The 23,965-nt window shown below is 36.4% G+C and overlaps 1 protein-coding gene across 3 annotated transcripts in view; it reads left to right on the forward strand.

Annotated features, from left to right (window-relative positions):
* Ipo11 (importin 11) overlaps window positions 1-23,965 on the forward strand; it is a 231,452-nt gene that overhangs the window by 184,019 nt on the left and 23,468 nt on the right. For 2 of the 3 annotated variants that reach the window (XM_063258230.1, XM_063258228.1), the window contains one exon: window positions 5,685-7,006. The exons of the other annotated variant lie outside the window; for it this stretch is intronic. In XM_063258230.1, coding sequence (XP_063114300.1) covers window positions 5,685-5,849 — 165 coding nt within the window. In that variant the 3' untranslated portion in view covers window positions 5,850-7,006. Of the gene's footprint in view, window positions 1-5,684; window positions 7,007-23,965 lie in introns of those variants that run through there. 3 annotated transcript variants of the gene reach the window in all.

Here is a 23,965-nt window from a genome sequence, read left to right on the forward strand (position 1 = left end):
GGAAGAGGGGTCGAATAATCACTATGACTCATAAAAACTGCGTGCAGCCAGGTAAGGTGGTACACATCTGTAATCCCACCACTGGTAGATGGATCACAAGATCAGGCCCATCATTGGGCAACTTAGTGAGTTAGTGACTTGTCTTTTAATTTAAAGAAAAAAAATCAAAAGGCGGGCTGTATAGCTTAGTGCTAAGGTCCTGAGTTCAGTCTCTAGTCTGGGGTAGGGGGAGAAAAACAAACAAAAATTCTACATGTGGTGGATTCAACCCTCCGGGAACATAGTTTTTAAGATGAGAGCAAAGTGCAGTGCTGTATAGTTTGAAACTGCTGAGAGAATTTTATCTTTTTATCTTTAAATATACAATGAACAGTTATTGGTATATTGTCATTTGTACCTGGTCATTAGAGAACAAACTAAACTCAGAAAATACTAGGTCTCCACACTGCAAATTAGTATCAGCAAGAAACAAGAATAATTTTAGATAGTTCCTATGTAAGATAAATTTTATCTACTGACTTCAAAGGGGCAGCAATGTGTAAGCTCATTTAAAAAATGAAAAGAAGTAAAACTATTTACAGATGACATGAACCTATTTCTAGGAAATACAAGGAATTAATATGTTACACAGTCTGTTAGCACTAATAAACCATAGCAAGGTTATGGGATACAAGAACATTGTAAAAATATCTGAGAAAGGAAAAGGATCCTTTTAAAAAGTTTATTGATGCTGAATGTTCCTAGGAGTCTGTATCAGAAACAGAATGACCATTGGGATAGCTGTCATGGGATTTAGTTGTTAAATAGAATTTTAATGCAGATGGAGGTGTCATGGGGTCAGGGCTCTAAGAATCTGACTGCTTAATTTAATAGGTATGATAAGATAGGAAGTAGTTTATATTCTCTCCTGTTTCCAGTTCCAAATATTCAAAGGTCATATCATTGTGGATTGGTAGACGAGAGGGTGATGGATGAGTCTAAAGCAGAGAGACTCTACAAGTCACATTGAAAAACAAAAACCTTTATTTTGAGGTAAGCATAAGTTGACATGTAAACAGAAGAATTAATGTAAAAAGTCCCATGTACCCTTTACTCAAGTCTCCTACAATGAAAACAAATAACAAAACCATATACAGTATTGTACCCAGGATGTTAACACTGATAAGAGTCAAAATACAGAGTATTTGTATCAGAAGAATCTCTTGTTATTGCCCATTTAGGTTAAACTCAGTCCCCTCCTTCCTCTGCTCCCTCCTTTTGATGTTTCAGATGGTTTTCTGTTAAAAACCTGTGTATTTTTGCTATTGGGTAGGATATTGAATTTTATTTAATGCTTTTGTATGTATGTTTGGTGCTGAGGATCATTGAGCTCAAGCCTTCACACTGAACCCTTTTTATTTGAGACAAAAATCTCACTGAATTGCGATCCTCCTATATTTGTCTCTCTGAGTGCTGAGCTTAAAAGATTCTGCCACTGTGTCCTGCTAAGACTGAAGCTTCAGTTTCACTATTAATGTGTATAGAAAGCCAGATTCTGCATGTGCTCTCATTGAGACCTTCTTAGGGAAGAAGAGACCCCACACTTCCCAGGTGATTTCCACCAATCCTGTGATGGGATGAGAGAATCACTTTCTTGTAACAGCTTGGCATTGGGTGTAGGGCATAGTGTTCTCCATGATGTTTGGCAGAAGTAGACCAGTTATTGTCTAAAGGTTTTCTTCTCCTGACCTATCCCTCTCCTGATCCTTTGTCGGGAGAAAGCAGACTTTTGTTGATGCTTTTTGCCTGTGCTCTTGGTCATTTCCAGGTTTCTGGCATCTTGAGCACCGAGCATGGATGCAAGAGGCAAGAAAAAAGTTGGTCTTTAGTGTTGGGAGTCTCTATTGCTAGCCACCTCCACTCCAATTTTGGAATCCTTTCTTTTTGTTTTGTATATAATGTCCGGAATTTTCTATTTGTGCATAATGACAATTACAGAAACTATTTTACTGATATTTTGAAAGTGAAAGTCTATCACATCTATCTGGGGGTATATTTGTTCCAACAACAGAGTTTGCTTAATACATTAGAAAATAATTACTTTATCAAGAACATACTTCTGGAGCTGGGCATGTGGATACAAACCTGTAATCCCTCAATTCTGGGAGACTGAGGCAGGAAGATTGCAAGTTGTAGGTCAGCTTGGGCAGCTTTTAGTGAAACCCTGTTGACTGAATGAGGATTCAAGTCATTGTGAAGGCCTTGGGTTCATTGGGGTGAGGGTCGGGGAAAACTACATGGTAAACCTTGTAGTCTTTTTTTTGGTATCAGGAATCAAACTTATGACCCTGCACTTACCAAGCAAATGCTTGAACCTCTGAGCTAAATTCCCAGCCCATTCTTTATTTTTTTCACACTAATATCTGGTAAAGTTATTGTAAGTTATGTGGTCATTGTTTGTACAAAGGTAATAGTTAAGTTCTTTGAAAATATCAGCGTTCCGTGTCATTTCTGGTGACTATTACACTATTACAATTGCAGTTCATTAGTCGGAAGGATTTCATAAACATTAATTTCAAGCTAAGTGTTATGGATTAAGAACTAGTGGTCAACTTAACGCCAGCTGGATTACATCAGCATGGCATTGAGTGAAGATGCTCCACCTGAGGAAAGTTTCCAGGATAAATAGGTGGAGAAGAAGGGAGGTGATGAGGCATTGTAGCATTGTGGGTTCTCCTACATGTTGCTGTTTGAGCCGTTGGTTCTCCTGGAGAAGCTCTGGTCCTCACATTGAGCATTGCTTCCTGGCTCCGGAGGGGAAGACATGTGCTGCTTGGTCTCCAGGATGAACTCGTCACCCTGCTTCCTGGCATGTACCCGACTGTGCTTGTCTTCGGAGGAGCTTGGGGCCTTCATGTCACTGAGGATGGCTGTGGTGCGTTTCAGCATAGCCCTGGTCTTTGTTGAGAGTGTGACTTCTCAGCTCCAGCATAGAACCCTCATCCCACTAGCACAGCTCCTTCATCCTGCTGGCATAGACTTTCTGGCTTCCACCGCTGACCCTTGGGTCTTCCAGCATGGATCCGTAAAAGAGATTGGCCTGAGTCCTTTTTGTGGGCTCTGGACCTCCAGTTGGACACGTGGGAGGCATTGTCCTGAGCTCTGGGTTTTTATCTGGACTCATGTGGGACGTTGCTGTGGGATTTAGGCTCTTGACTAAAGAATCTGTGTCTTCGGTGTTGCGGATAGATTGCCTGCATTTTCCTGTGTTAACTCCTGGTGACCTTTATAAAAATATAAACTCTATGTCCTGATTGTAGTTGTTCTCTGTATACAACCCCTGACTGCAACACTCCGTTTCTTTGTGCTCAAAGCAGATAGTTTGTTGCAAGTAATTTATGATGTTTGCAAAGGTCTATATCCTTTTTAGAAAAATGTCTGATTTTTAGTAATTAAAATAACAATGGCTATTAGTGTGTGTTAATGAAAAGAACAAAGTTAAAGAATGGTATCTTCAGGCTTGTGAACCAGGTCTTGGTGTTTGAAGTTCTTAGTGTTTTTCTGTATGTCTTCCAGAGAAATGAGTATTAGAATTATTCCTTGTCTTGGATTCTCAGGTCTCCATCATATATGGGATTTAGTTTCAATTTTTAGACTTGTGTCTCTGCCTCTCAGTTGTATTTTCTATTTGTGATCATTATTTTTAAATCTGTTGACATTGCTCAAAGAGTAGCTATGACTGTAACTGAGCTATACTGGACACAAAACTTACGTACTTTACTTAAATGAAGGCTTACAGATGTACACGATTATTGACAAGGAGAAAAATGAGCAGCTTACCACAATGGTGCATTTTCTGTTACTAAATTATAAAACATTTAAGTAGTAATCATACTAATGGTAACAAGACTGTCAAAAGCTTAAAATTTTTAAGGCTTTTAAATTGATACAGACCATAGGGAACTTGATAATATGTCTCCAATTAAAAACTGTGTTTGCCCTTTACTGTAGTAATTTTCTTTAGATACAGATATCTCAAGAAATTAAGCTGAAATGTAGAGGAGAGACTGATGATATAATAACATGCAAGTGTTTGTGGCAGGTTACTCAATAAAATCATAGTTAAAATTTTATCATACAGTGGTACCTCAGTTCATAAATGCTTTTGTTTGCAAGTAATTTGGTTCACAAAGAAAGGAATTGGAAAAATTTTGTTTTTATTTGCAAATTCTGCATCAGGAGACACACATAACCATGCCCATCTTTCCCACACAAACACAAATTTGGCCATCTTTTCCAAAACTGTAGGACAAATTAAGTTTGTGAACCAATTGTACCACTATGATCATTTTTACATAACTATAACATAAAAAACTATTAGTAGATTTAGAATGCTTAAAGTTTGTTAGAATTTTTATTGTAAGTGCAAAATGTAGGATTAATAATGTGATATATCTAATACACTTACATATATTTATGTCATAGATAAAAGACTAAAAATGGGCTAGGCATGGTGACATATACCTATAATCCTAGCACTCTGAAAAACCAAGAAGATTACAAGTTTGAGCACAGGAAAGGCAACTCAGCAGGACCCTGTCTCAAGATTAAAATTAAAAAATGAATTGGAGATGTAACTCAGAGGGAAGGCCCTGGATTCAATATAGAGTACCACAAGCAAACAAATCAAAGCATTTTGTTATCTTTAGGGAGCAGAGTTGTTATCTTTAGGGAGCAGAGTACTACTGTACTATTTTTGTTTTCCAAATATTCCAACTGAGAAGAATAAAATTTTATTTATTTATTTATTTATTTATTTTGGTGCTGGGGATTGAACTCATGACCTCATGCTTGCCACGCAGGCACTTACGCCACTGAACTAAATCCCCTGCTCCAGAAGAATAAAAGTTTAAACTTGTTTTTGCAGGGTGTGCTTTTAAGACATGATATTCTTGCTGTATAATTCAGGATAGCCTTGAATTTGGGCCAGTCCTCCTGCGTCAGTCTCCCAAATGCTGGGATTACAGGAATGAGCCACCATGTCCAACTTTAAACTTTTTCTCAACTAAGAACACACAAATGAAAGTAAATAGTGTCTCAGTCTAGCATTGGCCAGTGTCTCCTCTCATCCAGAGGGCATTTGCTGAGTTGCCACAGTCGAACCTCTGTCCTTAGGCGATTTCAGGACTATTGTGTAAAATGCTTTTTAGCATGTTCTATATCTTTTCAAATGTTTCCTACTAGAATTTGATGTTTTAATGGATAAATCTTCAGTTCTTGGACTAATCAGAACAACTTACCTTGAGTGGGTCCTAAAAAGTTTATGTTGGACGGACTTACTGTGAAATTTTTCTGCCATGTTACATTTTTTTCCATAATAGTAGGGAATGAAATGGGCTTTGTACTGAGCTACACTACCTACCCATCCTTTGTTAGTTTGACTTGTTTTTGTTTTTTGGAAATGGGGTCTGAGTTGCTAAGTTGTCCAAGCTGAGCTGAAACTTCTCCATTCTATTATTCTATTTCAGAGTAGCAGTTAGAATGTTGTACCACCACACCTGAATACTACTTTAGAATCTCTTGTGAAAAGAGAGGCAGGAACAATTTAGTTATCGGGGAAGATATTACAGGCAACTATAGCAAGTTACATGTAATAGGTACTCATGCTTTTCTGACTCAGTCTGGCTCTTCTCTGTGTCCCATAGCTGGCCCTGAAGGACCCTGTGCACACGGTGTCACTGCAGCAGTTCATCTACGAGAAGCTCAAGGCACAGCAGGAGGTCCTGGGCGAACAAGGCTTCCAGTCTCTCATGGAAACAGTGGACACAGAGATTGTCACCCAACTCCAGGAGTTTTTGCAAGGATTCTAAGAGCACATGCCACATGACTGCACCCTTTTCTGAAACAAGCTGAATAACTCAATCTGCCGAGTGTTTGTGCGAGCCTGCTGAAATGAGAGGTCACTTGTGTATGAAGATGAAATAAAGAGACACACTTTTTTACTAAAAAATATAAAGATAAAATGTAAATTCCACATAAGTAAAGTCACAAACCTATTCCTCAGAAGAATTTAATTTTATATTTATGAAGGGCCCCTGTGTTTACTAGAGGTACATTTATTGACAATAACTACTTAATTTCCTGTTATGAGAAGACTCTCTATCTTTTAATCATGTATTCTTGAGAAGATGAAGGTTAATGTCTGAGACATTTTCTGCAACCAAAATTAGTTTAAAATTGACTGCTTTATCTTTATGTCGGCTAATGAAACAAGTTTGAAAAATTGGCAGAGCTGTTTAGATGACTCAAAGAAATTTGTCCACCAGGCAAACATATATAAATAGTGACAAACATACATTGCCAAGATTATCTTGCAAGGGATTGTGTTCATCTTACATAGAAAACATGTTTTATTAGACAGCTGCTTTTATTTTCACTCTAGTAATCTGATACAGAAATTAGTAAAGACTTTTTTAAAATTTTCAATAAAGATTTAGTAGGTAAATGTACATTGTAAGGCCCAAACATAAACCTGTGGTACCATAGTGCCAGATGAAAGACCTGTGGTCATGATTCGGTCCTTGTTTGTTTTTATTCCCGAAGGCTGACAGCCCAGTGAGCACTGGGCGGCTCCCAGTGCCCTGAATGGGACAGTTCCACATGCTGGAGAGGCTGGTTAGCACTCGCCCACCTCAGGTCCCTCACAGGGATGCATCAGGGCCTCAGAGGACTGGCAGCAGTCCCTGGATCACCAACACTGGTATAACTAGTCTTCCTTCCTTATTCCTCCATCATGCAGTACATAAAGAGGAAAAGGACAAAATAAAGCCTTACTTTGTTTTACTTGCCGTTTATTGCAAGGAACCTTTAAAGCATTTTTTAGGAAATAAAAGCAAAGATGGAAGATGTAGAAAGTTGGGTACAGTATGTAACCATGGGAAACCCACTGCCCTTTGTGAACTGTAGGGGGTGTTTAATGTTTTCAGTGAGGAAAGAAGTATGGTCCAAATTAAATTTTCCAAAGATACCTCGCCTTTGACTGATTTGTGTGATTATGTTTTTTCCTCAACAACAAAATGGGAGATTTTCTTCTATTCTCGGGTCTGGTTCTACACCATTAAGTGGCAGTACTGTGGGTAACAAGTCTCAGTTACCATTGCAGTTTCTCTCCATTTAAAGACTAACTGCTTCTTTAAAGTGCTATTTCTTTATCATTATTACTCAGTTCACCTGTCTGATCTAAAAATGTTTCCTTTGGCTTATTTTCATTTGGCACACTACCCCCACCAGTATTATCAGAAATCCTTAAACATACTCTAGTTCTTCTGTTACAAAATATCTTTCTAATTCGTAATAGGTTTCTTTACAGTGTCATAGCAAATACTACTAAAACAGCTACTTTGAAAAAAATAAATAAAAAGTTTTATCTCAGAGGAAGAATTTGATTCTTTTTTTTAATTTATAGATTAAAATAGTCTTTGCTTAAATAATTCATGTATCTTTATGTGCTCATATTGTTTGTAGAACTCTGTTTAAGAGGGTAACTTCATAGCAAATATGTTTTGTTTTGATCACACAGTTCAACCAGATTGTGGCTCCTATTACAAAGCGTCTTAGTGACTTCTCTCATTGCTGTGACAAAATACCCAACACCCAAAATTATAGAGGAAAAAGTTTATTTAGCTCACAATTTGTAAAAGTTTCAGTCCATAAATGGCTATTTCCAAGGCAGGGTGGCACATGGCAGAGGGACAACTGTTTGTTGTGGCAGAAAATAGCAAAAGAAACAAGAAAGAGAAAAAAGGAGGAAACAAGCCTTCTTCTGACCCTATTTCTAGACTGCTGATTAGGATGGTGTCAGCCCATTGAGTGTACTGATCAGCACCTAACCTTACTCCTAGCACCCTTAATCCTAGCATTGCACTATGAATCAATTGCAAACTCTGTATTTAGCTACCTCCAAAAAGCGTGACCCCATGACTGCCTGAGTCTTTGCGGGGGACATCTAGGCACAAATACAACACAAAGATAATAGTAGTTTCCATTGCATGACTGTGTTTCTTCTTGACTATTTTACATTTCTGAGTCTTTACCCATCCCCTGACAAAAGCCCATGTGACCAACAACAGCATTTTGAATAATTATATTTTGAGCCTTTTGAATAATATTAGAGAAAAAAATCATTACATACTAAAATACTTTTACAGTTTCTGTTGAAAAATCTTCCATTTTTGGTCTTTGTTATTACCTGTTCCTTTATCCAGTTAGATTTGTTGACATCCTGGTTTTGCCATAGTGCTTCTACTTGCTTCTGAGGTAGGACAGGGTACCAACCTTCAAGAAGTTGTGCAGCTTGTCAGGAACACAAACTTGCCAGCACACGATAAAAAAGTAGGGCTTCTGGTGGAAGTACAAGGTGCTAGAGAGGGAGGTTTGTACAAAAGAAATTGATGCCACCAGTGGCTTATCTGGTAGCCATTTAAAACCTCTCAAACGGCATAGTTTGGTGAGATTATTTAAAAGTAAATGGCACTGTACTCTAGTAGGAGCCCTCTGGCTCCAAACTCAACAGCTTTTTGAGTATTTCATTTGAGTAAATCATCAAATGAGCTTTGAAATAGTTGGCTCACTAACTTTAGTTCTACAAATTAAATCATAAAGTTCACTTAGGTTTTTGGTCTCCTAGGAGCCTTCTAAACCTCAAATGACTTGCAGTTCAAAATCATTGGAGACTAATGAAAGACACAAGATGCGTGTTACAAAAAAAAAAATGTGTTACATAAAACAAATTTTTTTCTTTTTAGGAAACAATTTTAATCTACGTAAACATTGAAAAGATAGTACAGTGACCCTAAGTCCACCTTTCTTCTAGATTTACCAAACTTTGAATATTTTGTCACATTTACTACATGTACATGTGAAAATATATAGACAAATGTATATAGTATATATGCATTTACTTTTGCAGATCTATTTGAAAGTAAATTGCAGACAGGATGTAAATACTAGCACTCCTGCCCTAATATCTCAGCATACATTTAAGAATGGCTGTACCATATGCCCAAGAAAATCAACAGTAATACAATAATATTTGAAAACATTTCATAATTCCAAATTTTCTCAACAGTCTGAGAGGTGTTATTGTACCTTACTTATTTGTTATTTGGTCCAGAATCCAGTATCTACATTGAATAATGATGCCTCAGTTCAAGAATTTAATTTGTTCCATGATTCTGGGAAAGATGGCTACTTTCATGCTTGTTCGGGAAAGATGGCAAAGATTGTGTTGCCCACATGATCAAGAGTTCCCAAGCAAAAACAAAATTTTGTTCGATTTCTGTTTGCAAACCAAATTGTTCACAGTAGCGCTAATGAACTGAGATATTACTGTAATTGTCTGTATTGGTTATTTTCTAGAATTCAAGGCAGGTATACAATTTTCCTTATTGCAGAACTTTCTAATTGTTTCCTCTTAGGTCTTGTCATGTCAGGTGATTTCTATTGATGCTACAATAGGTAAGATAGTATTACAATCTATTTGCAGTGCTTTTTGTTTGTTTTATTTACTTGAGTTAGAGCTCTGACTAGCCAGGTTGCCTATATATTCATTTACAAAAGTTCTCTACAGCTATGTTTAATCCTAGAAAGATAGTATGATTGAACTACGAAAAGATATATTGGATCTGATGCAAGTTTCATCTACATTGTTTTTGAAACTCCCACATCCACACCTCAACTTCTTTTATAAAGTTACATGGTTCTTGGGCCTGGGATATAGCTCAGTGGCACAGCACCTGCCTGATAAGTGCAAGATTGTGAGTTCAATTCCCAATACCTAATAAAAATAAAGTTATATGAGTATTTATAAATGTATATCCTGAATTTACACAGCACTGAAGGCAAAACACTGCCTCCCTTATTACCCAAACACTTGCTGGATTTGGAAACTATTGGCAAGGCAAATATTCATCAATGTGTATCTTTTTATTGAGATTCATATTTGTGTTGGGCTCAAAATGCAAGGACATGTCAGAGTTTGTGGAGCATTTTCTTTTTCATGTGATTTGGCATAAAAGAAGTGTACATCAGCTGGCAAAGTGAGGAAAGTGATTATTTCCTTAAATGTGAGGCTTTGATCCTGGTAACTCAGGACTATGACATCTGCAACAGCAGTTTAAAGTCACTTTTCATTCCTTAAGAAGAAACTGCATTCTGCCCCAGCCCATCCAAATTACATGGAATCGGTATCTTACACAGCAGTGAGAAACAGTTCGTCTGGCTGTAGAGTGCAAGCTTTCCACAGCTTTGAGCTGCCTGACTGAGTTGAGCATCAGAGCCTTGGGGTGATTACCCTGATAGCCTTGAAAGGTCTACAGCCAAGTTTCTGTTTTTAATTCTCTTAGCCCGAGGAATTCCTTGTGTCTGAAGCACTTGGATAAAATTTAGAATGGAATCATTGTTCACATTTTCTTTCACTCTTTTTTTTTTTTTTTAAACAGAGTCTCTTTGTGCAGTTCAGGCTGGCCTTGAGCTCACTTTGTTGCCCAGGCTGGTCTTGAACTCTCAATGATCCTCCTGCTTCAGCCTCCCAAGTGTTAGGGTTACAAGTGTAAGCCACCACTCCTGGCTCATATTTTCTCTTGAATTCTTTCCTAAACCATAACAAGAAAAGGGTCCTTGATTAGCCAGAAATCTTTAACAAGCAGGTTTTCTCTTTGCTGCCATTCATACCTGTATCCAACTCATCTGGACCTGCCTATTGGAATTTACTTAGTTAGGTTTGCTTTAAAGAACTGTCTAATCTAGGAAGAATGTATGGATGTCTGGTCATCTAGCCTTTTTTTCTTCAAAGTGAAACATTGATTTTTATGCCGTGTTAATTTCCCAGTACGTCATAAATAGCTGCTATCTAGGCACTGCATGACTAAGTATGAGTCCAGAGAGGCTGACAGCATTTCTGCCACTAAGCAGATAAACTGAATAATTTTGGAGGGTTCTTTATTACAAGGGTTAGAGCTGGAAAGGTTGGAGACAAGACGGTCAGCCGGCTGCAAGTGAACATTCAGTTTTTCTCAATAGCTCTCATGTGAAGGGGGACTGGCTCTTGTTTCAAAATGGCCAGGTCATTTCCACAGTGCTCTCAGCCCCAGAATGGCTTGTTTTTCTTTTCTATAAACACTGACATTGAAGCAATAATATACAAGAGCAAAACTTTTTGATTGACATGGAAATTGTGCTTCATAAAAAGTGATCACTGAGCTCAAGGATGTATTGACAGCCAGTCAGGGAAGAAAAGTCTATTGGTAGAGCTCCAGGTAATCCCAAACTAATAATGGGCTTTATTTAGTCAAGGAAGGAAGCTTGGTTTACTTTTTGGATTGAAATGCACATGTCCTGTGTTGCCTCTGGCAGTGAAATCAATACCATGAAAATAACCCACGTCTTTTAGCTTTTGTGTTCTTTTCCTAACAGCACAGTGCACTGAGCAGTGCTGAATCAGGTGAGCAAATCCAGTATTTTATTACATCTAGATGTAATGCAGCTCGTGATCTGAATGGGAAAACTTAAACCTAACTGAAGTAAGAAGTTAAGGCAATTGATTGTTTTAAAAGTTTCATTATACCTTTTAAATGACTATTCATTGTATTTAATCGCCTTGACTAAACGAAAGGTTGACTATTTTATTATCATTTTGTTGTTTTTAGTAATAGAATCGCAGAAGCCAAAGGAGATCAGAGAAAGATGATTTATTTTAACCATACATTTCACAGACAAATCCAGACTTCAGTCTGTGAGTTCAGACTCACAGCTGTGAGTTCCTGAAACTTGCTGTAATATGCTTTTGATTTTACGTCTTCTTTAAAAAATTAATGATTACCTAAATATACAGTGTGCTTTTTAATTAATCTAAATCTAGCTTAAAGTAACACTATTTGAGATAGACTAGCTTAAAGTAACACTGATGAGATAGACTAAGTAAATTTAAGTAAATCATGTTATGCCTGGTCTTCCTACTAGATTAGTGTTCCTGAAAGGCAGGGCTGTGTTAAGGGAGCTAAAAAACTGAGTTTCCTTGGCTCCTTTCTACCTATCTTTTTTTTTCCTATCTCACATCCAAGTTCCTGACATACTGTTTCTTTTTTTAAAAGTTTTTATTTTTATTAATGCATGTTTGTACTGCATCATGATCACACTCATTGCAGAGTTGGTAACTGTACATAGCACATCTTAATTTTTTTTAATTTTAAAAAGCAAAACAGAAAACAGGCTAGAAATAATACAGAATTTTGAGGTTTTTATAGATGAATGGAGGCAACTTCAGACTATACTCATAAGTGAAATAAATCAGACTCACATTTGCAAATATCATATTGTCTCAGTGTAAAACATAATAGAAAACTGAAAGAGTAATAAGATCCAAAATGTACAATAGATATTGTAATAATGAAAGGGGAAGAAAGTACTTTACAGGAAGGAACAACTGGGATAGGGGAAAGGAGAAGAAGAAGAAAGAAAAAGATTATATGCATGTAGGTATATACATATAACTGAATATATGTATAAGTGTGCAAGATAGATAACTATACTTAATTCTTTTTTCATCCCTTTCCTTCCCCATTACCTCTATCTGTTGGTCCCTTTCCATTTCCAAAAGCTCTATCTCCTGTTTCTCAATTATCTTTTATTTTGCTTATTATCTTTGGATTTCTCATATAAGAGAAAACTCAGTATTTAAGCTCTTCTGTGTTATTTAATGTTATTGTCTCAAGTTATATTCATTTTCTTACAAATGACTCAAGCAAGACTCATACTCCACTGTATATAAATACCACACTGTCTGTCTATTGATGGACATATAGGCTGCCTCAAAAATTTATTTAATTTTTAGACATTGATATGCATGTGTCATTGTAATGGTTTTTAACTCTTTCTGGAAAGGTACCTAGAAGAGGAATTGCTGGGTCATGTGAGGTTTCTATTTTTAGTTTTTTAAAAGAATCATCATACTGATTTCCATAATGATTGTAAAAGCTTGTAATCCAAAGTCACTAACAATGTGGAGAGGTTCCTTTTCTTGCATAATATCACCAACATTCATTATTATATGATTTCCTGATAATAGACATAATTTTTGAAATAAGATGGAATCTTTGTTATTTTAATTTTAATTTTGCTAATGGACAGAGGTGTTGAACATTCTTTTTGTATTTACTGGCCATTTGTACTTCTGAGATGTAAGAAAAATCCACTTGTTGACCATTTTTTTATTGGATCTTTTTTTGAGGAATTCTAACTTTTTGTTGTTGTTATATATATTGTTGTATATATATGTTGTTGTAATATATATATATGTGTGTGTTCTTTATTCTCTCTGTCAAAGGAGTAGCTGGAAAAGTTGATTTTCTCTTCATTTTTTTGCTTCCTTTACTGGTCAGAATCTTTTTAATCTGATATAATCTCATTTGTTGATTCTTGATGTTATTTCTTGTGCTATCAGGGTTCTGTACACAAAGTCCTTGCCTATACCTATGTTTTCAAGAGTTTTACCAGTAGATCAGATGTTTCTGTCTGAATATTTGTATCTTTGAAACATTTTTATTTTAATTTAGTACTTGGAGAAAGATGTAGGTCTAGATTCAGTCTTCTGCATCTTGGTAACTAGTTTTCCCAGTACCACTTGATGAGGAAGTTTCTTGCCTCCATCATGTTTTTGACTCCTTTGTCAAAGATCAGATGGCTTGAGGTTGTTTCTGCATCCTCTATTTTGTTTCATAGAAGCTCTGTAATATAGATTGAAGTCCAGGATTATGATGTATCAGTCAGTTCCCTCATCACTGAGACTCAGTACTCAGCACTCACACTTAAAGGAGGAGGGGTTTATTTCGTCTCACAATGTAGCGATTTCAATCCAGTCAGCTGGCCTTAAGGCAGGACAGCATGATAGGGAGCATGACAGAGACTTGCTCACAATGGCATGGTGGAAAGGAAGCAGAGAGAGCATCCAGAAAGGACCTACACTCTTCTGGGTCACACCCACAGTGACCTGCCCTCTCTGATCAGCAATAATGGCTTTGTAATCCAGTTACCTTCCAGAGGTCCCATTTATGATCAAATGAAGCTTTAGGGAGTCATCTAGATATAAATCACTGCGTTCTGCCTCTAGACCCCGCAAAACTCTTGTGTATCTCTTTCTGCCAAATGTCTATTCTACCTCTAAATATTGCAAAGGTTTATCATTATAGATAGCTAAGTTAGACAGAAATATTATAAGCAGTCAGACAGCATTAGACCCTTGATGGAATCAGTGCAAAAAAAGAGAACTCATTATAACCATGGCCAAAGGCACATCTGTCAAAGATTAGGCCTCAAGATAAAGATGGAATGACTAGGCCTGCATACCTCCCTGAGGGATAAGCAGTAAATTAAAATTACAGTATAACTGGTATCAACTGGTCCAATAAAATCTAGATAGATATCAGTCTAAGTGGGGGATCAAGACCTCCCTAAAAAACATCCTTGTTCTTTCCATATACACTTGCTATTTGACCTGCTTTCCCATTGGATCAATATTACCTACTACCATTCTTGTAATCTCAGTAGATCATAATCTTTGACCCATGTTGTACCCAGCTTGTGATTTTTCTCTAAAAATTCAGCTCATTAGAAACTGACTTTCAAGTACCCTCCTGTCTTTTGGGAGCTCTCTCAAATTTTTCCTATTTTTAACCTCTATTGTTCCTTAGTATATATTCTTAGATTTTGGGGAACACAAACTCAGCATATCTGACATCTAACAAGTTAAGAGTTACATTTATTTCCTTTATATCACTATCAGTTTCAGGATTGCTGGAGAGTCTCCTCTGAGACTTAAGGCAAATTCTTAGCTGTGAGATTCTATAAAATAAAAAAACAATATTAAACATCACCAATATACAAGAATGTTAAACATTTCCAATATACTACAGGCCAAATGTAAACATGCTCATTCAAAAAGGGAGAAATAGGGAGCTAGCAACCAACGGCACAAAAGCAATACTGAAACTCAGTAAAACAAACATTAAATCCAGTAGTGCCATGTGTAGCACCTGGGCCACATTGTGGTGACAAGATGTGAACTCCAAGGTGCTTGAGTTGCCCTCCCCTGTGACATTGCTAGTGGTTGTAAATTTCATGGCTTCTACCTGGGCTGGCATTCCATATTCTCATTTCACCAGCTTTCTGGGCTCTACAGACTCATTTTCACAGCTTTATGCACTGTCCTCTAGGGACACTCTGGTTGGGCTTCATGAACTTCTTCTGAAATGGGGGTGGAAGGACTCACTGCTCTTAATTTCTAATTTAGATCTGGCTAACCCTCCCCCCCACAACAGGATCTATACTATAGCCTGAATTCTAGGCTGCCTTGAAATTTCTTCTGCCAGATTATTTTACCACACTTAGTCTTCACAAAGTGTAGGACATGAGAAAAATACAGACAAATTTTCTGCTAGAGCATAACACACACAGGCTAGAGTCCAACTGCCAGTGAAGTTCTTGTTCCAAACTGAAAACTCCTGAGCCTGGTCTTTACCACCTACTTTTAAATTCAGGATTCTAATCTGGGATCTGACCAGACTCTCCCATCAAGCTCAAATCACAGCATTCTAGGACTGCTTCTCCAGCCATCACCTTTTCTAATATGTCCTGTGACCAGTTACAAAGGCTTCTCAACCATATGGACAGATAACATCACCACTTCTCTGGTACCAAAGCCTGTCTTAGTCACTTTGCTTGTTTCCGAGACACAATACCTGACACTCACAATATAAAGGAGAGGTTTATTTTGCCTCATACTTTGTAGAGTTTTCAGTCTATAGTCCTCTAGCTCCAAGGCAGGACAGCATGACAGGAAGGCATAGCAGTGGGAAAAGTGCTTATGACCTGACTCACTGGGAGGCAGGGAAAGAATGGAAGGGAGATAGACCATTCCAGGCCATTTTCACAGTGATTCACCTTTTTCAACCAGATCCTGCCTCTAAATGCAAGTCAGCCAAAGTACCCATAATCTATCCACCTTTCAAAAACCCCACCTTTGCACACATTAGATTCATTGAGGGAAATCTATATATAAAGCATAACATGATGCCTCCAACGTTGATCTTGTTGCTATTTCTGGATCTCTTCTGGTTCCATATGGGGAATGCTATTGATATTCCTGTGGGGAATGCTATTAATTAGAATAGATTATATTTATATATAGTTTTGGAATTATGGCCATTTTGACAAAATTGGTTCTGCCTATCCATAAACAGGCAATTTCTTTCCATTTCCTGATATCCTCTTCAATTTCCTTTTTAAGAATACTATACTTTTATTATAAAAGTATTCTATTTCTTTGGCTAGGGTAATTCCTAAATAGTTGTTGAAGTTATTATGAGTAATATTGCTTTCCTAATTTCTTTCTCAATGTGTTGATTGTTGGTATACAGGAACATCAGTGATTTTTGTGTGTTGATTTTGTGTTCTATTACTTTGCTGAATTTGTTTTTTTTGTTTTAAACTAGGTCTCACTATGTAGTTCAGTTGGCCTTGAGATCATAAGTAGCCAAAGCTGGTCTTAAATTTGCAGTAATCTTCCAGCTTCAGCCTCCCAACTGCTGGAATTACAGGACTGTTCTACCACACCTAGGTTAGTTCTTCTTTTTAAAAAAGTTATTTTATTTTTTGGCTTTGCAGTTTCTTTTTTAATAGAAAAGTTCTTTAATCAAATCAAATTTACACATCAACATTTATGGCTTAAGTAGAATAAATCTGTCAAAAACTTTTATTATGGACAAGACAGATGAATGATATATATAAGTAAAATTCCCTCAAAACAGCAAGTCTTAGCTCTATTTTAAGAACTCTCAAAAGCAAAACTCCAATTGCTGAAACAATTCAAGTATTCTTTTCTAAACTTTATTTTTCTATTAGTACATATCTGTTATACATATTGATCACATTCATCCTAGGAAATTTGTACCTGTGCATGATATAACTTGATTATTTTTCCCCATTCCCCTACCCTTCCTTCAACCCTCTTCTTCTTATTTCAAAACCTTTGTTTCTATTTTTTCTTCTTTTCTCATCATTTTTTCTTTTCCTTTCCTTCTTTCCCCATCCCCTCACATAGTTCCCCTTCCTATTTGAACGTTTTCTTTCTATTTCACAATACCTATTATATATTTTGCTTCTTATTTACACTTTTGTTTTCTCACTTCAGAGAAGCAATACATTGTTTACATATGTGTGTCTGATATATTTCACTTAAGAGTATGGCTTCAAGGTCCAGCCATTTAGGTAAAAATGTCTCAAGCTTACTCACTTTGAGTGCAGTACTTAATTGTATAAAAATTAATTATATAAAAAAGTCATATCATCTTTATCTGTTCATTAGTTGAAGGGCATTTGGGTTCCCACCAACAGTTTCTCCATTTTTTGATATACTCCCTTATCTAATTTTTCAGAGTATTACCGTTTTCATTGTATGGATCTTTCACCTCCTTTTTAGATTGATCCCTAAATATATCATGTTTCTTCATGCTATTGTGAAGTGTGTTGTTTCCCTAATATGTCTTTCAGTACAGAAAGGCTATTAATTTTTAAATGTTGACTTTGTATGCTATGCTACTAAATTTGGTTATTAATTCTAGGAGTCTTTGGGATCTTTTATGTAGCGCATCATGTTGTTCACAAATAATGATAATTTGACTTCTTCCTTTCTTATTTTTATTCTTTTTATTTTTTTTCTCTTGTCTAATTGCTCTGGCTAATGTTTCTAGAACTGAATTGACCAGGAATGGTGATAGTGTACATCCTTGTATTGTTCCTTATTTTAGAGTGAAAGTTTTCTGTTTTTGAACATTTAATGTGATATTGGCTGTTGGTTTGTCATAGGTGGCTTTTGTCAGATTGAGATTAAAGACCTTCTATTCCAATGTTCCGTATGGCTTTTCTCCTGAATGGGTGTTGGACTTTTTGTCAAGTGCTTTTCCAGAATCTATTGAGATGACCATATGATTTTTGTCCTTCATTCTGTTAATGTGTGTATTATACTTATTGTCTTGTGTATATTGAATCACCCCTATATTCCTGGGATGAATCCTACTTGATCATGGTATATAATTTTGGTGATTGGCTGCATTCTGTTAGTATCTTATTGAGGATTTTGCATTTCTGTTTATTATGGAGATTGGCTTATAGTTCTATTTTGGTTGGCTTGTCTCTGATTTGATATGATAATGATTTGATTTGATAATGCTTCCTTCCAGGAATGCATTTGGAAGCACTGTTTCCCTTTCAGTTTCATTAAAGAGCTTGAGAAGCAGTGGCATTATGTGTTCTCTAAGGTTCTTACAGAATTCAACAGTGAATCCAGCAGGATCTGTGCTTTGTTGTTAGTTTTAAAATTATTTCTTCAATTTCATTAACTGATATTAGGTTATTTAGAACATTTTTATCTTTTGATTCATTTTTGACATTCATATGAATCTAGGAATCTATCCATTGCTTCTGAGCTTTCCATCTTGTTAGAGCACAAATTCTCAAAGTAGATATTGATGATCTTCTGGATTTCTGCAGAATATGTTGTAGTTTCACCCTTTTCATTCCTAACTGTATGGATTTGAGTCTTTCCTTTTTTTAATCTAAAGTTGGCTAAGGGTTTGTCAATTTAATTTCATCTTTCAAAGAACCAATTCATTGATTCATTTATACTTTATATCATTTTGTTAGTCTCACTTGTATTAATTTCTGCCCTGATATTTATAATTTTTTCCCTTCGTGGGACTTGACTTGCTCTTCTTTTTCTAGAACCTTGAGTTCAACATTAGGCTATTTGAGCTCACTGTTTTTCTGATGCTGAAATTCACCACTATAAATTTTCCTTGTAGAATTGCTTTCATTGCATTTCATAAGTTTCAGTATGTTGTATAGGCATTATTCTTCAACTGTAGAAGCTGTCTAATTTCACCTTTAATTTCATCTGTGACCCATTAGTTTTCAGGAGGGTATTATTAAATTTCCATGTGTTTTGGTGATTTATGTGGTTTCTTTTCTTTTTTAGTTTTTTTTTTTTTTTTTGGTTTTTTTTTGCCATTGATTTCCAGTTTCATTACAGTATGATCTAATAATATGTGTGGGATAATTTCAATTTATTTAAGTATATTCTATGACCTACTCTCTGATCTCTTTTGGAGGAAATCCTGTGCCTTGCTAAGAATGTATATTCTGTTGTTGGGTAGAATACTGTAGATATGTCCTAAGTCTCTATGTCCAAAGTTTGGTTCTGCTCTGATATTTCTTTTTTGATTTTCTTGTCTAGTTAATCTATTTGTAATACTGAGGGAATGAAATTCTACATTATAATCATGTTGATGTTTGTGTGATTTTTTTATGTCAGTAGTATTTGTTTTATTAAATTGGGTGTCCCATTGTTCACACATATATATTTATAATTTTTATCACTCCAAGTTGTGTTATTTCCTTTGTCAACATATAGTGACCTTCTGTTATGGTTTATACCTAGATGTCCTTCCAAAATCTCATACATTCATGGATGGGGCTTTTGGGAGGTGATTGGATCATGGGGGTATGGTACTCTTCAGCAGGTTTTCCACTGATGAGTTTTTAGCTAAGTATAATTACAGTAAAGCCTGGTTGTCGTTAATAAGTCACTGGGGTGTGGCCTGGAAGGCTGTTGGTACCTCCCTCTCTTGATCTGTCTTTGTGTCCTGTCCTCCATGCAATGAGCAATTCTTTCTGCCATTCTCTTTCTCATTCACTTTGTCAGTCTGCCTTGAAGCCATTTGATATTGGACTAAAACTTGTATATACTACAAGCCAAAATAAGTCTCCTTTAATTTGCAAATATTTGGTATTGCGTTTCAGTGGTGAGAAGATAACTAAAACATCTTTTGGTACCAGAAATAGTGTCATTGCTCTGTCTACATAATCATGTTAAAGGGAATCCTTTAGAGCTGTTTTAACCAGAGTAGTTTGTAAAGGTTTGAAGGTGGCCCCTGGAGAAGCAGCTCTCAAATTTTCCAAGCTGAAGCTGATGGAAGATTTTTTTTATATTTCAGAGTCCAGAAGACTAGAATACTTACTTTTTAAAAAAGCAGATGGAAAAAAACAAGGCTCAGAAGTTTTGAGTTGAGAACATGGATTCAATTGGCAATTGAACTCCAAGCCATGTGTGTTTTGCTGTAGTAGAAAATTTATCTGTACTTTGCTACTGCTTTGAAACATTGAGGAATACTGAGAAATGTGGAGTCCAACTGCTAATAGGATTAATTAATCTGATGGAGGAAATTTAAATGCAGTCTAATGTTGAGGCTGTAGCATGCATACTGTTGGAGGCATTTAGTTGGTTCTACTTTGAAAATCAAGAGCAAAATGCATAGATGAATAATTTAGTTCATGAATGGTTGAGTTTGGCCAGAAAGAAAGCCTGGATAATGTTGGGGCCTCTTGTAAAGGAGCAAAGATATAGATGCTAATAAACTAGTATTTTTAAAAAGCCACGAACTTTACCACAGGATAGTAAGGAAATTGCTCAAGGGCATGTGAGGAACCAGAAGGGCCTCACTCTTCCCAGGCTCAAAATTACAAAAATTAAACACTTTGCTTTCGAAAGAGTCCTACGGCACCATGTTGGAGAAGGGTTGTGGAAAATTTGTTCCCTAGGATTCATCTCACTCTCCTTAGCTCTCCAGGTACTTAAAAGCCTCCATACTTGAAAGCAAGATGTAAAAAGGCACCCAACTTCTGTCCCAGCTGGTGAAAGACCTTGATGTCATCCACATGATGTTGGATTTATAGATATGCAGAATAAAAGAGTTGTGGGTTCGTGGAGGGTTCCTTTTATATTTCAGAAGAATTTCTTGGAAGCCAAGCAGTTTTGTGAGGGCAGTGTGTGTAGCTATGAGAGTTATGCCAAAAGAGAAATGGGACTCCCCAAATTTATAAGTGCTTGAAATGTGGATTATCTGAGGAAAGTGGCAAGGACTGAGCAAAGCTGGCTCAAGACAAAAGCCACGGGATTGCAGGAATGGATAATGCCATAGAGCCAGGGCTGCCCGAGCAGTTTGGAATTCCCTTCTTGCCACAGACTTTCCCCGGTGCTGGACATGAAACTACAAGATTTGATGCTTGCCCTGTTAGGTTTCACTCTCAGTTTGGTTTCATTCCTTTCTAACCCTCTTCCTAACTCAAACTTTGTTTTAGAGTGGGTGTGTTTCCTCTGTGCCTCTGTATGTCAGCAGTGTTTAACTTTCAAACCTATGGAGACTCCTGGCTGAGAGTTTGCTGTAAAACTCAAAGGAGACTTTGGACTGAATTCCTGAACAGTGCTGAAACTGTTAGGATTTTGGCAACTCTTTTTTAAAAAAATTTTTTTTTTTATTTTGAAGGAAGTAAAATACCACAGAACAAGACAGAACAAAGCCAAGTGAGACAGTGCAGTGAAACTGGTACAGAACTTCACAGGAGGTTACCAGGATAACAGTAATAGGTATCACAATATATCTCATTATCGTCACAATGGTTGTTCTTTCAATCACATATAGCAAAATAAAATGAAATATAGAACATTACAGAACTTACCAAAACAGAATATTGAATAAAGCAGTACCATTAATCAGAATAAAGCAAAACAGTAGTAAAAATATTTGCCTTCAAAGAGACAGTAGAAGCAGTATAAGAAGTTATACGCAAAGATTTCAAGGAAAGAGACACTATGGTAACTATTTTTATGTCAGGATATCTTGTGGTGAAACACTGGTTTGCTTAAATGGTTTTGATTTGACCTGCGCTGTTCTGTTGTTATGCCCTCTTTTATCTCAATCCCCCCTTTTTAAAAATTATTTACTTTTTTCTTTTTATTTTTTTAATTAAGGAAAAAATAAATAAAAAATAGCAGGATACATTATAGTAACCTACTTTGATTTCCTATTAATTTGATTTAAAATCCTGTATTGCCCTCACCATCTTGTTTTGACTGATTTTCCTCTATTCTGCTTTGCTTGATAGTACCAAGATCGAAAGTGTAGGCATAACTGTGAAAACAATAAGAATCATTATGATGTCCATTCTGATTGACTATTATTTTCTTTTAAAATCCTGTAATGTCTCCAATGCTTTGGTTTTATTCTTTCCTGGTTAGTTCAATTTTATTATAACTGCCAATTCTTCTTAAAATAGCAAGAGGCAGTATGGTAACCACTGTTGATCACCTTGTATTTAGTTTTTACATTACCTGTTATGTCCATCCTTTTGATTTGACTGACTCTGTTCTGATATGTCGCATTTGGTTTTACTCTCTTCAAAAAAAGTAATAAGAACTGTGGGAGTAATAAAACCCAAAATGTGTAATTGTCATTCTACAAAAAAAAGAAAAGAAAGTGCTCTAAAGGTTATAACTGCATATTTGTTTAAGTGTATAAGATAGATAATCACATTACTGAGTGTTTTTTGGATCATTGAACAAAACTGTTTGCACTCTCACTGTTTGAAAGTCCACTTTAGGTGCTTCAATTTTGTAACTTGAACAACTATTTCTAAGATGAGAATATGTAATCTATAAACTAGTGATTTCTTACTGTTTATTTTTAAAATTTTATATTACTTGTACCATTTTTCTGTTTTTTTTTTTTTTTTTTTTTTTTTTCCTTTTTCTCCTTAAAAAAAAGAAAAGAAAGAAAGAGCCGGTAGAAGGAAATCCCCCTTATTTGCTATATTGCATATGATCAACCTCCCAAGATATGCTCAGATCTCTGGTTCTCATTTGCTAATGGGGGGCAGGGGAAGTGGAATGTTTGACTCTCAGCCCATGTGCTGGTCGGCTCACTATTGCTTACCAGGGAGGCAAGTTGCTTGCTTGGTTTCCCAGCATCTTAAGTTCCAACATCATGTGGATCTCAGGAGACACTGGTGGTTCTCCCCTGGAAGGGCCACGGCCTGCCATACCACAGCCGCTTACCAGGGAGGCAAACTGGTTGCTCAGATTTTGGCAACTCTTAGAGGTGGAATACATGCATTTTTCATACAGAGATGTACTGGAGTCTTCTTGGAGCCAGGGGAGGAATGTTATGGTTTATATCTAGATGTCCAACCAATACCTCATGTGCTCATAGGTGGGGATTTGGGAAGGTGACTGAAACATGGAGAATGATAGTCATCAGTGAATTAGTATACTGATAAGTTCATAGCTAACCACAATCCTGAGGGGTGAATCCTGATTGAAGGAGGTTTGTCACTGGAGGATGTCCTAGAATGGTGTATCTCCTATGTCCTGCTTGATCCTGCATGCTGTCCTGCACGCTTTGAGTAACTCTTCTCTGCAATTCCTCTTTGTCTTGCCGTCCTGCCTTGGAGCCAGCTGGGATGAGCTGAAACCTCTATTGGGATCCAAAACAAATCTGTCCTCTTTTTAAACTGTGGTTGTCAGGTATTGTCTTAGTGATTAGGAAGTAACTAATACATCTTTTTTGCATCTTCTGATCAGTTTGGTTTGGAGTCCACTTAGTATGAAAATAGGATAGACACTCTTGTTTATTTTCAGGCTCCTATTGCATGGAATATTGTTTTCTATCTTCTGATTTTTAGTATATGAATTTCTTTTTTGATTAAATGTGTTTCTTATGTACAGTTTGGTGTCTTTTTAATACAATCTGCCAATCTGTTTCTTTTGATTTGAGAGTTGAGTCCACTCACAATGAAAGTTATTACTGAAAAGTATTGACATTCCTGTCATTACATTTTTTTCCTGTTACTTGTTCTTTTTTTTTTTTCCTTCTGTATAACTGTTCATCCTACCTGAAATATTCATTCCACTAGACCTTTTGGCATCATTGGGTTTAATTGTCTCCCAGACTATACTTGAGAATTTTTTAAAGTGCTGGCTTGGTAGTCATGAATTTCTTAATGTCCTCTTTATCATGGAAAGATCTTTGTTTATGATTGATTT

Source organism: Cavia porcellus, unplaced genomic scaffold (assembly GCF_034190915.1).
Source record: "Cavia porcellus strain 051 isolate PalLab524CR breed Dunkin Hartley unplaced genomic scaffold, mCavPor4.1 scaffold_11, whole genome shotgun sequence".
NCBI lineage: Eukaryota > Metazoa > Chordata > Mammalia > Rodentia > Caviidae > Cavia > Cavia porcellus.